The sequence below is a fragment of the Lepeophtheirus salmonis genome, chromosome 3, assembly GCF_016086655.4.
Source record: "Lepeophtheirus salmonis chromosome 3, UVic_Lsal_1.4, whole genome shotgun sequence".
Lineage (NCBI taxonomy): Eukaryota > Metazoa > Arthropoda > Copepoda > Siphonostomatoida > Caligidae > Lepeophtheirus > Lepeophtheirus salmonis.
Window position 1 is genome coordinate 30,626,704 of NC_052133.2, and position 15,765 is coordinate 30,642,468.

General features: G+C 28.4%; 1 protein-coding gene across 2 annotated transcripts; it reads left to right on the forward strand.

Annotated features, from left to right (window-relative positions):
- Positions 1–2,275: 2,275 nt before the first annotated feature.
- On the forward strand, positions 2,276–14,946 carry LOC121114899 (probable serine carboxypeptidase CPVL). Of its 2 annotated transcripts, none has more exons than XM_040709012.2 (7): positions 2,276–2,431; positions 6,374–6,546; positions 7,571–7,754; positions 8,310–8,704; positions 10,154–10,425; positions 11,035–11,154; positions 14,612–14,946. In XM_040709012.2, exons 1-7 carry the CDS (start codon positions 2,320–2,322, stop codon positions 14,760–14,762), a joined length of 1,407 nt encoding a protein of 468 aa, XP_040564946.1. In that variant the 5' UTR covers positions 2,276–2,319; the 3' UTR covers positions 14,763–14,946. The 2 variants fall into 2 exon arrangements, with proteins under 2 accessions (XP_040564946.1, XP_040564947.1); XM_040709013.2 differs by lacking the exon at positions 14,612–14,946 and adding an exon at positions 11,223–11,665.
- The last annotated feature ends 819 nt before the right edge of the window (positions 14,947–15,765 follow it).

Sequence of the window (15,765 nt, forward strand, 5' to 3'; positions counted from 1 at the left end):
CACTGGCTATTAAATGGCTATTAATTATTGCACAACGTCAAAAATACTTTGGAATTATTTGTTTTATGTAACTACCTATGTCATGTTGCCTCACTCTCCCCTAAGTATAAAGTAATCACTAGTGATTGAAAGACGAAGAGTAACTTAGAGGATTTGTTGTGGAGTTATATGGGTAAGTACCTGTTGGACTTGGAATTTAATTGAAGATCGATATCGTAGTAATTCCCGCCTATATCATTGCTAGATAGGGAGTGGGAGGTTTGTGTATATTTCCTTCGTCCCATAGCTGTTTGTAGCTAATTTAATGAAACTTTATGATAGCTAAGCTGCTCTTCTTCCAAGTATTCTTTAATTTTCCAGGTTGACCTCGTTAATTTTGTTTTTTTAGCATATTGGGAGATCATATTATTTTTATCACTGCTCAATGGATGTTTACTACGCAGATTTGCAGTAATATTAATTATTAAATATATCGAAAATTCATCGCCATTTCTATTATCGTGTTATCGAACAAAACATCTAGCTTAAGTTATGGTTTTTGGGGTTATTGCTTCGAAAGGACAAAGAGGATGCTCTCTAATTGGCCGTTGAGCTACTATCAAATCAACTATCCGATGTCTTTGTTGTGTTCGCATCGACAGCTTTATTCCAAATGGAATATGTGATATACATATATTATTTGAAAGCTGATATCTAAAGAAATTCATTGGTAGCAAGGACTGTAAAACACTTTCATAAATAAGCTTTAAATTTCAACTTAAAAAAGAGACAATAAATATGTGTACACTATAAGTAGTGTTGGATCGGTCTACAAAATCTAGAAAGACTGCAGTCCTATCAGTCCGGTCCTAACAAAATTTGATAGTCCTAAGACCGGTTTTCATGGAAATGACAACAGCTGAAATTATGTAGTTACTAATAACTACGTAATTTGAGTCCCTGAAGTTTCATCATAATTTATAACCTCTTTCAAAAAGACAAGATACCTGAAGTTAAAAGTAGAGTACGTTCAAACTATCATTGATTATTTTCTTAGTTCTTATATTCTTCAATCCTAGCTAGGAGTGAAGCAAATAAAAATATTGCTAGAATCGTAGGACTGACTGATGTATCAGTCCTTAAGACGGTTGAATGGTAAAAAATATCGGACTTATAAAAAAAAAATGAAAAGAGGGGATTAGGAAATCGATCATGGGACCGATCCAAGACTACTTAGGTTACATTATCAATATATAAAACCAAATACATGATATTAAAAGTAATTGAAATGATAATGGTTAAATTTTCTATTACAATAAATTTAACTATTTTTTGAAATGGTAAGCTATGAGGTTTTAAAATGTCCATTTACTGGATTTACTTTATTAATATGTGAAATTTGCACATATTATTTTTAATCATTTGCACATCAGTCAAAATAAATGTGCAGCAAAAGAAGATATCCGAGTTTCTTGAACCTGCGGTCTTCAGTATCTAACAGACCAAAAATATGTCCTGCCGGTCTGTAAAAATAAAATAAAAACCGATAAATGATATGGTAACCCTAACGATTTGAAGATTTTTTGGAGGATTAGCCATCATGACGTTTTATTATATTAAATACATACGAGCATATATGAGAGGAAGAAAATAAACATAAATCCCACTCGGTATCTATCAAGGATATTATGGGAGGAATTACTCAGATGTCGATCCTCAATTCTATTCTTTGTCTGACAAGGATTTACACTTATAACTAACTAGAGCTGTGAAAATATTCTAAATCCCCGTGAGGGTAAATTAAAAAGAAAAGTATATGTTAGCATGTTTGATACACTTATCTGCAGACAGAGATCACTATAAAAAACCATCCTTGTTCGCTAATACGTTTGAATTTTCAAAATAGGGAAAAATAGTTAATAAAAACACTAATATCATCAAATAGCAACATATAATTAAAAAGAAAAGTATATTCACTAGAATTTCGACGGTTATACATACTTCAATACTCTCTCTTCAAAAGTTAAATATTAATGATAACAGCTTAGGAATATAAAAAAATACTGTCAACTGAAAAAATATCGTATGCTTTAATGTCATATTTAATATAGCTCTACTCTCAACTCGATTTGGACTTATGTTAATAGACACGAAAATTGACTTGACCCTTGAATAATCATTTTTTAAATATAATTTATTTACAACATTCTATTTACATATTTGGAATTTGAACTTTCTTTTGCTTTTCTTAAAAGTCAAAACAACAAACAGTACATATACATAAATAAATTATTGAAACTAAAGATATCGTACGAATGATTAGTTGAAGTACTGAGTGTAATGCTGTGGGTCATATTAATATCGTTGGGAGTAATAGTTTCAGGTGGGGAGAGCCCTTTTAGGTCTTTTTTTCCTAACTATCCCAATTTGTTCGTTGAATATAATACTACAGGTAAGAAAAAGTATTTATTTTAATACAAAATATTATGCAAAAATTTCCCTCTGTTGTAAAGTAGTTATGTTTCAAAATGAGACTAACATTGGTGCAATATATTTTCCATTAATTTCTATGAAACAAAAAATTTATATATTACACAAAAACTAATTTAATATGTACGTATTGCTATTAACTAAGGTATCATAAAACAAGGCATGGAACAGCAAAAATAAAAAGAACCATTAGTCGTTATAGGAAACATAGCTACGTCTACTAAATAAATAATATAACTTTTTTTTCCAAATTTGGATATTTTTAAAACTTTCGAGAAATGAAACAAAAATAAGCTTGATAATGATTTGTAACAAATTAACAAATATGAATGACTGAAAAAAAATGAATCAATATTAAGGGAAAAGGTTTAATTAAATATTATTAGACTTATCTTTAATATACTAAAAAATATTTATAATGAATAAATAATTAATATGTTTCCTTGATCTGTAGTACAATTTTTCTTATCAAAGTTTTTCCGCTTATTATATTACAAGACATGATCCCTCTTTTCTGTAACAACTTTGTTATAAGAATTACGACCAAATCTGCATTGTTCTTCGACATTATATTTATTTTAAAGTCTTCTATATTTTCGGTTTTTTCGTAACCTGGACGATAACAGGGCCGTCCACAGGATTATATATGTATATTAAGTGTTTTTAGAATTTTTTTTTTTAAATCCATAAAAAAAATAATTTTTGGACAAAAAATGAAAAATTAAATTTCTTGCAAAAAAATTTCAAATATGAAATTGTTTCGAAAAAAAATCAAAATCTACAGTTCTTTACAAAAGTGAAATTTTTTTGGAAAAAAAATTCTAAACTTATATTTGAAATATAAAATGTTTCCAAAAAAATTTGCAAATGTTAAATTTTTCGAAAAAAATTTCAAAAATTCATAGCTATTTATAGAATTTCTTTTATAAAATTTCAAAAATAAAATTTTATTTCAAATGTTAAATTTTTTTGAAAAAAAAAAAAAAAACCACAGCCATTCATGAAATATACAAAAATTTTTTTGTAAACTACAAAATTTTTAAACTTAAATTTGGAATATTAAATTATTCGAAAAAAAATTTCAAATATTAAATTTTTGGATAAAATATTGAAAAATCTATAGCTATTCAGAGAAAATTATATTCAAGACTTAAATTTTTTGTAGAAAAATTTCTAAAATCCACAGCTATTCACAGAAAATTAAATTTATTTTTTGGAAAGAAATTTGAAAAATTAAATTTAAAAAAAAAATCAAATATTAAATTTTCTAGTAAAAAGCAAGAAATTCCTTTATTTTTTTTTTTTGGGGGGGGAAGGGGCTAAAGCCTACTGAATAACAAGTTTTACATCCCAGGACAATACATACAATGAATGGTCTGGCCTCTATACAAAAATTTAAATCTAATATAAATTAAGATTAAGAGTGAAACAGTTCCTAAAAATAATATAATAACTCATCCAATTTATAGTACATTCAAGGGAGAGTAAGTATATTTAAGTTATAAGGGTATCATAATGAGTAATGACTTATTATGACAACTAATGTAGCAGAGAAATATTTTCCCTTGTTCCTATTCTTCTCTTGTGTATTACATGGATACACCTTTTCTCATAATCTGAACGTTGGTTGGTTAAATTATAATGGTATCCTTTTAAGCTGTGGACAATTCCCGACAATTATTCAATAATAATTCCATAGTTGGGAAGAATTGACTAATCACCAACTGATTTTGGGACTTTTTTCTTCATAGAGTAATAAAGGTTGCTCAGCGTTTTTACAGTTATATATCATTATTATTTAGCTATTAGTGGACCTTCTTTGTATTATTATTTATTTATATGTTTAGCATGCAATTGTTAGCATATAAGTATCAGTTTTTTGCTCAGCGTTTTAACCATTAAATGTTTTTTTGTTGTACATATGGAACATAGCACACAAATGCCTATTTATAAAAAATTATTCAACAAAAATGAGTCAAATTTTACGTATCTGAAATAACTCTTGTTGTAAATGTGAACAGATATTAGTATGACTTTGCATGATCAATTATGCTAAGTATTTAATTATTAATTAGAAGAAAAAAATCCAAAAATTCTTTTTTCATTATATTACTTCTATAAAAAAACATTTTCAAAAGATACAAAAAATTAATGATGAAGCATTTCACGGTTAACATTTAAAAGTATATATATCGATAAACGACCTCTCAATATTTCAACATGTGCTAACTTTGAGTAGGGAAATATTTGTAGAATATTCAAAGGCCATAATGTATAATTAAAACAAAATGATTTGACTTGAGTTCAACTTTATGTACAAAAACCTTTGTATGAAATAATTTGACTTATGAAAAGCTCCGTTTTCGCTATATTAATTTTTATCTTATTTATGTAATTTTACATAATGCAAAAATAACACAACGCACAAACTTCCGCTCTGAAAGAAGGATTTCCTGTACTTTTTTGTGTCAATGCACTTATCCACATAATGTTAGTATTTTCATTCCAGTTCAAGTCAAATTTATACTTCCTTTAACACTTTAAAATACGTGTAAGGTAGTGTTGGATTCGAATTAAAACTATTGAGTTGGAGAAATTAAATATTGAGTCGAGTCGAGTTGGAGATGTTCAACTTTATGATAAGTAGAGTTTGAGTTAAGGCATACGGCTAACGGAAACATTTTTAAGTTCAACAATTAAGTCAGTTTGACTACCGCAATAAGGCAGTCAATTATAATTAATCAAATAATATAGGTAATTTTATAAAATATTTATTTGTATAATAAGAAATTATTTCAAAAAGTTGTATCAATATAATCACAACAAAACATAGATAAAACTAAAGGACTCTAGGCAAAGAGTGGTTTGATTAAACTCGATCCAAAACTTTGGCATTAATCCTGATGATTAACAAATAAACTAAGAAAAAAAGGATTTAAAAACATAACCTTCTTTGCAAAGGTTGTCATATTGTATAGATATTAACATCCTAGCCGCATGGTCACTACTTATTACATTTCTCCTTTTCAATATAATTTATTTAGCAGTAGAAAAAGTCCCCTTGCTCGGCCTCGAAGTTGTACTTAATTTTTTGCAAAATTTACAAAGCAGAAAAGCTAAGCACAAATTAGATTTAAAACAAAATTCCCACCATAAATTTAACTGACGACTTAATCGCTTATCTCAGATTCAATTTAATGAACAAATATTTTTCTTTGATCCTTTGCTCGAGCTCAACTTGAATCAATAATATTCAAATACTTGAACTCGATAGTGATAAATCAAATCCAACACTATTATTATATTAATAATTATTAATGTTAATATACAATATTAACAATTAAGTCATTTGGGTACCTCAATGAGATGGTCAATTATAATTAATAAAATTAAATAAAAATTAAAAAAAAATATATATATCGAATTGGGCCAATACAGATTAATTACTCGAGTAAGTCCCAAGATCCAAATTATTCATATATATATATATTCCTGCGTAAGGTACATTTAATTTTAATTAGTTAGGAATTACTCAATAAAAGTATAAAACAACTGGAGATGAGATAAATTAGTTTATATTCTAATATTTCAAGTTTTAATTTTTTGTGTTCCAGTCTAGTCGAGTTTTTCAAATAATATTTCAGGGGGAGGAGTGAGTTCGAATCCTTTGAAAAAAATCAAGTTCGAGTAATACTCGAACCTAACACTATTATAATGTAATAAGTGTGAATAATTATATTTTTAATTAGGTGAAACCCTAATTGTTATGATTTCACCTAATAATTATTGAAAAAAAACCGAAGGTCATGGTTTTTTAATTACTATTCTTGGTTATTATTCAATATATAATATATTTGACGTGTACTTCATCGAATAACTTTCACTCTTTTTCCGTTTATTTTAGGAAGCCCCTTATTCCTGACACCTTATATTAAGAGCGGAAAAATTCAAGAAGCCAGGGAACTATCAAAAGTTATAATTCCAAATCATGACTCGGTGGAGGGATATTCCGGATACCTTGCTGTTAATAAACCCTCTTGCGCATCAAATTTATTTTTTTGGTACTTTCCGGCAAAAGTGAGTTAAACAAATGTTTGAAATTCAACGTTTTCACTGAGGTCATATAAGGCTGTAAATAAACTGAAACTAACCAAATCAACAATCACTGAAACTAAACAATGCTTTTAAAATGAAAAATTATTAAAATTTTCTTGGTTGGATGGATTAATTTTAGTACCAAAATGTCTACTTTTATCTAATCGATGCATCTTCATCTTACCAATTGGGATTAACGCACTATTTTCTTTCTTAAAATGCAATTAAAAAATTTTGAGCTGTATTTTTTGTTCTGTTCTCGTAGACAGGGTCAATGCTTCTCTAATAGTTTGATTATTAGCCTGTCTCAGATTACATTTGAATATCTGTTCTCCCTCTTTAATACTAATTTTTAACTAAAGACTCCAGGGAAAGAGTGTACATCCAGCATCAATATCATATGAGGCTTAATACTTTTTCTCTCTTCTCTGATTGGCTTAAAATTGTCATTTGTAGATTGTTCCCAATTTTGAGCATATCAAATAGACAAAACTCAATTCTTTTACCAAATTTGAAAAAAAAGAAGAAATATTGATTTAAAAATAATGATTGAATAAGTAATATATTATGTAATTAAAATGTATTATACATTTTAAGACTCAAAATGGACGAGCATGGGTTTTCCTTAATATTCCATGTATCAAGCCTGGGGATCAAGTCGTAAATTCTTCCTTTTTGTCACAGGACGCCGGGGAACTTTTCAGTCTTTCATAATTTTTTTTGAAATTTCACGATAAATCTTTCATGTCCACTCTTTCTCTAGAGTACATTATTTCTAAAAAAACGAATTTTCTAATTTTTAAATAAAGATATATATTTTTTGATAATCCATCAACGTATCCCAAAGTTTGATTAACCTTTTTTTACATGATAAATATATTTATAATAATTTCCCGAATAGTAAATCCACATTTAAAAAAAATATTTTTACAAGTACAAATATTACATACTTCATATTCATATAAATTTTCATGAGATCTATCTTTCTTTTATTATTTGAGAATAGTATTTACCCAAAACTGCACCTCTTCTTCTTTGGCTCCAAGGAGGACCAGGAGGCTCCTCATTATTTGGCCTTTTTATTGAGCACGGTCCCTTTATAATAACTGAAAATTTGGATGTTCGAGAACGAAATACTGCTTGGTCTTTGACTCATAACATAATTTATCTTGACCAGCCAGTGGGTACAGGTATTTGACAAATTAATTTTATATTTCTATATAATTTGTTTAATAAAAAAATAATACATTTGTTAAAAATAAAGTGTTCGCGGAAAGTTTTAACAAACGTTTATTTTGATTTAATGACATAATTAATTGTTTGATTAGCCAAACGAATACTTTATATGGACCGTTTGATGTACAAGACTAGCCATTAAGGCACCCCCTATCCAGTCAAAGCCTAACAAGATCTTTAATCTTCTGTCGAAAAATTCAAATTACTCAGTGGTATCATTTTCTTGTGATCTAAACTTTGCTTTGTGCTTAGATTTTTCACATTTTATAATGTTTTTAGTAATAATTGTCGTTTTTTTGCCGTGATATCTGCAGATAAGTGGTGCCGGACGTTAAACAGTCCTTGTACATGGCAAATAAAATCTTTTGTTCACAAAAAATAATGAAGACAATAAAAAATATAATTAACAAACTGAAAATCCATTTAAATATAGCATTTAATTAATAAGGGTCAACTTTTTCAAAACTTTATCTAAAAAAATAAAACAAATGTGTATATACTTATTTTAGGATTTAGTTTCACGAAGCTCGATGAATGTTATGCCACAAATGAGACTGATGTAGCCAAGGATATTTATGAAATGCTTTTTCAATTTTTTCAACTCTTCCCCGAGACGAAATCAAATGAATTTTACATTACTGGAGAATCTTATGCTGGAAAATATGTTCCAGCTATTGCATCCTACATTCACGAACAGAATCCATTATCCGCAGAAAAAGATAAAATTAATTTGGTTGGAATAGCAATTGGAGACGGATTGTGTGATCCCTTAACAATGACTAATTATGGAGACTTCTTATACAATGTTGGCTTAATAGATGAGGCTGCATTAAAAGTGTTTAAAATTATTGAAGCAAAACAAATTGAATATATCAAAAATAAGGAATGGGAGAAAGCATTTAGAGTAAAGATGAAATATTTTACCTATTTGTAAGCAGTGGCGGCCTGGCTCAACTTTCATAGTGGGACATGTTTAAATATTGCCCCATTCATTCATATAAATTGATTTTTTATGGGAAGAAATTTCTCAATTTTCCACTCAAAGCATTGAAGCAAAATGGGTGTAGCCCCTCCCCCATAGGAAGAAATTTTTGCTTTTTACCAAAAAATATAATATATTTTTTTTTTTTCAAAAAATTTTATATTTGAAATGTAATTTTTTGTGAGTATCTATGGATTTTTGAAATTTTTTTTTGAATAGCTGTGGATTTTCAAATTTTTTTCGAAAAAATTAAATATTTGTAATTTATTTCAAAAATTTTAATTTTTGAATTTATTATACAAAAATTTCAAAAAACAAGCACCTCCCCCCCAAAAAAAAAAAAAAACCACAACTATATAATCCTGCAGACGTTACTTATTATTTTCCCTAGTGATGTATTTAATTTTTTCTTCCTATTGCAGAATTCACCAAAGTATTTGTTCATCTCGAGAAATTACAAGTGCACTCTTGTTCCCTCTCTAACTAAATCGTAAAGTGTTATATAATCTTTTTTTATAGAAAATACGTGTTCCTTAAAAATTTAATGAACAAAAGATCAATTTAAAATCCGTGCTGCATCTCCTGAATTTTGAGCTACGCTCACTAATGCTTTGGAATCTACCTTGTTAGTCTAACTAAAAAGGATGAATTCATTGAGGCTAAATAGTTATAGAGAAATAAACGACATCCTCAGTACTACCAGGGGCATCTGCAGGATTATATTTTGGTTGGAGTTTGGTTTTTAAATAAATTTTTTGAATAAAAATTTCAACTATTAAAGTTTTTGGAAAAAAAATTCAAAAATCCGCAGCTATTCACCGAAAAAAATATTTTCTTTGGAAATAAATCTTTGTTATTCCTTGAGACTTGCTCCGAAGGCAGTAGGCAGGGAGTTTGACTCGGGCAGTACATCTGTCAAATGATAATGGAGGTGTCCTAAGTGAGAAAGGAAACCTCTTCCTTCAGTAATGTGTGAGGAGCAGAAATGTCGGCCTATCGATCCTCTTTATTTAAGACTTTTAACAAAGAGGTGCCAGAATTGTTTAATTTTTTTTTTTTCAAAAACCCACAGATGTTCACAAAAAACTAAATTTTTGGAGGAAAACAATTGAAATATTTAATTTTGTGAGAGAAAATTCACAAAAAATTAGAAAAAGTAAGTTTCAAATATTTAATTTACTAGTTAAAAACAAAAATTCCTTCATATTTTTTGGGGGTGGGGGGGCTATACTCCCCTAGCTATGATCATCATTTCGCAATTGGTTTATCGCTTTGACGCTGACCATTGATGTTTTTTTTGCATAAGGGCCAAACCGTCACTGTATTAAGTCTTAAAATTTTATCAAATAATTCTAGAAATATCTTTGCTAGGTGTTTGATTCTTTACTCAATGGGGACGAGTCAGGTTATCCTTCTTTTTTTACGAATGCTACTGGATTAAAATATTACTTCAATTACTTATTATCTAATTCTCCTCAAGAATTCAATTACTATCCTCAATTTCTAGAAAAGCCAGAAATCAGAAAAGCAATTCATGTTGGGGGATTAACTTATAACGATGGATCCATAGTCGAAAAACATTTAATTAAAGATATCATGAAGTCGGTCAAGCCTCTTGTAGAGTCTCTTCTAAAGAATTATAGGTGATTAATAGCAACTACAAAGATATATATGGTTTGATCTCAGAGCAAAAGGGTAACAAGTCATATTTGACCAAAAATTGGGTTATTTCTCTAAATATAACTTTAGTTGTTTGTAAAAAAATCAATTTCAAAAATTTAATTTACTTTGTTCTGAATATTTTGAAATTCGTAGCAAAACAACAATTCCAATTCGTATCAAAATTACTTTATTTTCTTATTTATAATCCTACTTCACATGACTAGAAAAACCTTTTTAGAATTTTTTTGTATTTTCAGTAATATCTTCACCTACAATAACACAAACAAAATAAATTTACAAATAATAATAGTTAATGTTTAAAATAAAAAATTTATAAATATATATTCATTTTTTGAATACGAGGAACCGTTTAAAGAGAATGTAAAAATGGTGAAAATTCAACACTTTTATCAAAGGACATATAGTTTTTTTTTATTTATGGTTACGAAGCTAAAAAAATTATTCTAAATCCAATGAAATTATCCATTTTTTAAACTTTTCATCTCAATTTACTTCTTCAAATAAAACATGGCAATTGATTAAAACTTGTATCTATATATGTTTATGTAAATTGCGTAATTTTTTTGCAGAGTTATGATATATAATGGTCAAACCGATATCATTATTGCATGGCCATTAACAGAAAGCTTTATAACATCTATGAAATGGAGTGGCGCTGATGAATACATCACAACCAAAAGGAAAATCTGGTAAAAAGTTATGCTTATTAAATCTTTCAATATCATATTTGTGTGTTATTTTCCACGTTATTGGTTAGACGGAATTGCACCAATGGGGCTTAAGTAAACATTATTGTATTAAAATTACTCGCTCGGACATAAGAATTGTTTTTGAAGTCAATATTAAAATTCTATGTTTTGTATACTTTCCTCTGTAGGAGCGACGTTGAATATAACCTAAGCACATTGAGTTCAAGAGAGTAACTTCTCTCGAGCCCGTTGTACACAAAACTGCATCGCTCTAGCTTGTAAGACTAGCAGGGTTCGTTTTGGGAGGGGCACTTGCTCCAGTCCCAACTTTTGATTGGGACCCTGAACTTGATAAAAATTGTAAATATATATACGAATATTTATGAAAAGGCCTTAAAAATAGTAATAAGATTGACTTTTTTAAAATGTCAATTTAAAAGTAGAAAGAAATATTTTTTATTAAAAAAAGCAGCAAAATAAATATGACCATAAATTTGAAAAAACAAAAAAACAACAACACACATTCTTGTTTTGTTTTTCTACCAAAAAAAGGTAATTTAAAAAAAAGAAAAGGCCCAACAATTTTATTTTCTAAAAAGAGAAAATATTTAAAATAAATCCAATTTAAAAAAAAAGAAAAAAGAATACCGCAAGTTTATCTTTAGCTAGGGCCTGCTCACGCTAAAATGAGCCCTGAAGATTAAACGGATTTTATTTATGTAATGTAAGTAAAAGTCATATAAATTTAACTGAAAACTATTAAAAAAATTATGTAGATTTTAGAAACGATGTGATCTTTATTCTTGTACTTATCAACCTTTCCTTAAAAAAGAAACTAAAGCAATTTAAACTTAATCATTTGATGGTTAGGCAATTCTTCCCAACAACTGTGAGACTATTGCTCATTAAATATGTAATGTTTGTTATCCGTTTAATAATTGATATTTCGAGTTCTATTAATCAATAATCAAAATACTTTTGCTTCAAGAGTAGTAGAAAAATGGACAGCTGACAAAATAGTAAAAGTGAAATTAATGTGATGATTCTAGGACAAAATCTTTCTTCGAACAAAATTTTCCGAGGTCCAAGCAATACAAAAGTTTAATCATCATTTGGTTTTTTGGATTATGTAACAATACATTTTCAATGGAATTTTGATTCGTTATTCTATTGTTTGAATGCCATAACAATTACTAATTACATCATCAATCTAAGTCATCTAATATTTGCCCTAATTTAATCTTAATTAAGAAGTACGAAAAACTTTTCTCATGCATAAGTATTTGTCAGTCTCAATGGTTATACAAATGAAAAAACCCGGCGCGTAAAACTGCCCTTGGGAAAAATTGCCAGTGGAAGATTGCCATGTAGGAAAATTTCCAATTAAGAAAATATTTTCCGCCCTTGGATTGTCCAATGTCCCAGGGGTAGTGTGGGATTGTTAAATACCACTACCAATTCATCCAATACATCCAAGGAACCCCTCTAACACCTCAATTTTTTTTAAATTATTTCTGTGGCTGATATTTTTTTTTATAGAGAACATAAAAAAAAATCCGAAGGATTTATTTCCTAAAAAAATGGTCATTCTTTCACCTATGACCTATCATTCAGTTGAGCAACATTTTAAGTTTTTTCAAAAAAATTGATTGAAAAATTAGACTTTGGCCTTCCATTATATTTGGTCTAAATTTGAAATATAATTTTATAGTTTTGTTATATGAAGCCATTTTTCATGAAATTTAATATGATATGTTCTGTTCCCCATTAAAATGTTTCAAGTGACAATGCTACCTTTTATATTAAAAGGTTGGGGATTATTGTCTCAAATGATAGTGAGAATAATATTCAAGTATATACTCAACGCCCTAGTTGATAAAAAAAGTGTCGCTAAGACCACTACTTTGTACAAATATTAATCACGTAGCCTTCGTTTGCCACGTGGCTTATAGCTTTGACTCATAAATTTTCTTTTTATTTTGTTGTCAGTTGTCGATATTTTTATTTTTTTTCGTCTTATCCATATTCTGTATGTATTCTGCTTAAATTCAACATGGTTGTTAATAAGTTGTGAAGACTTCCCGACTTTTATTAAATAATAATTCCAAGGTTGGTAAGAATTTGAAAAGTTGTGAGATACAACAAAGGGATCTATGTGTCAAGTGAAATACGGCATGACTTCACTAACATAAAAATTTACTCAGTATTTTGTTGTTTGCTGTCGATGGTTCTGCTACTTTACTCCTGACCAGTGTTCTGAGCGTTGATTCGTTGAATTAGAATGATGTCTTTTTTAAACAGTGAATAATTTCTAATAATTATTGTACAATAATTCTATAGTTGGAAAGAATTGGCTAACTACAAACTGACAATGGGCTTTCCCCGGTTTCTTTTCAAATGAAAGGTTTCGTGATAAAATATAGTTAACTACACGAAAAATGATGAGCTGTAAAGATTAGTATAAAAATTAGGACTTTTTAGAGGACCAATAACAGGAACGGAGCTGTACGTGGAATATGGCTAATTTTACTCGTAAGTCCTATATTAAGGACCAATACAACCCCAATTTTACCTAACCATCTTCATAACTTTTATTAATTTTCAAATTTTGATATTAAAACATATATAGTGTAAAGTTCTCATATATACTAAAAAAGATTATCAATAGCTAGAGATGAAAATATTGTCTAAATTACACTGAGTGTAAAACTCCGACTGAGATATTGTCATGGTGACTTTGAGAGACGACATTTCTGCTGACAGAGATAACTATAAATAAGGATGTGATTATTAGTTCAATTGCAGTGAGCGTAAAAATCACACTTGAGAGTATGTCTTAAAAAATATGGTAACATTGAGAGCCGAAATTTCTGGTGACAGATATGACTGTGACTATAGTATGCCTTGTTCACTGATACGTTAGAATTTTCAAAATAGGGAGGAACCGCATTTATACTGTTGTAAATCGTAAGCATTTTTGTATTAAAAAATCAATTAAAAATTAACAGGGTAACCCTGACAATTTGTAATATGTTTTTGAGGAGAGCAACTTAGCTTTCATGACGTCTCATTAGTTTATCTGCGAGCACCTATAAGAGATGTCCTACTCTGTATTTAATAAGCACATATTCCTAACTGTGATACCACATATAACGTTTACTTATACTTAATCAGTGTAACTTCATTTGACCAATTAAAAAACTATTAAAATAAGTTTAGGATTTACAACTCTAAGAAGTCATATATAATGATCTCTCCCATTTGTAGATGGGACAAATCGGCATGGCTCTTGGCAACATATACTTTAAAAACAATTATACTTGCCGCAATTTAGCCAATTTTCATATCCTTATCGATAAGAAATTAATAATTTGAATCTGCCTTAGTGTTATTTTTCACTATTTAATGCGGATAATTTTATTAACTCACTCCAAATTTGTAATTTTTTTTCTTTTAGGAGATTTGGAAATGATGTTGCTGGTTATGCAAAGGAAGTTGGAAATTTAACACAAGTTTTAGTTCGTAATGCAGGACACATGATACCTTATGATCAACCTAAATGGGCCTTCGATTTAATCCATCGATTTACCTCTAAAAAAGGATTTTAATACTTAAGATTTATTTAAGTGTCAACGTATATATATGTACCAATCATAAAAATATTATTAAAAATACTTTTGCCTTTGTCTGTCGTCTTATACTAAACTATTCAACGTTTTGACGATTCTGGACAATATTTTTAATTGTTTTAAATAATGAAGGTATGTGGAATACATCTATTATGACTCTGAATATCTTAAAAAATTCAATTTATATTAAATAAAAATTAATTTCATCAATTATTTCATTACTATTATCTTCAAAAATTACAATTAATATAGAGCTTGAATAATAGTATACTATTTTGAAAACATAATGATCAAGATTTTAATTGAATTATTTTTGTTTTTATTAAATTGATGAAAAATTAAGGTGTTATTATTCAATTATACACCTTCAAATGATGACTTTCATACCATTAATATAGTTGTACAAAATATGACCTGAAACGCGTGCAATGTTGTTTATAGTTGTGAATCTGTGCAATGCTTTTTATTTTCCAAAGCTGTTATAATTATTATTTCATTCTTGAAGAGATAACATCTTAATATAGAGTAATTACTAATCTATGTCCTCGTGAAAGACAGAGAGTTACTATGTGGAATTGTAAAGAAGTTATTATAAGTATAAATCCTTGTTGGACTTAGAGTAAAAATTTGGATCGGGATCGGAGTAATTAATTATTGTCTAGATTTGTGGTTATTTCCTTCCTCTCACGCCTTCTTGCAGTAGATCTTATAAAGCTTATTGTCAACCAAGTTGCTCTTTCCCAAAATATTTTTTAAATTGTCATGGTTAATCAATTCATTTTTGGGTTTCTTTTTTTAGAAAAAAAACGGCAGGTAATTTTTTAGACAACTCTACGTAGTAATTTTCCTTGGATTGATTAATATTTTACCTAACAAAAACCCTATTTGTTCGTTACACACATATCACTTTTTTATTGGTTTTGGGAGTATAAAAATGTATTAATACAAGAAAGGATAACCTTCTACATTTAACATAAAGTGT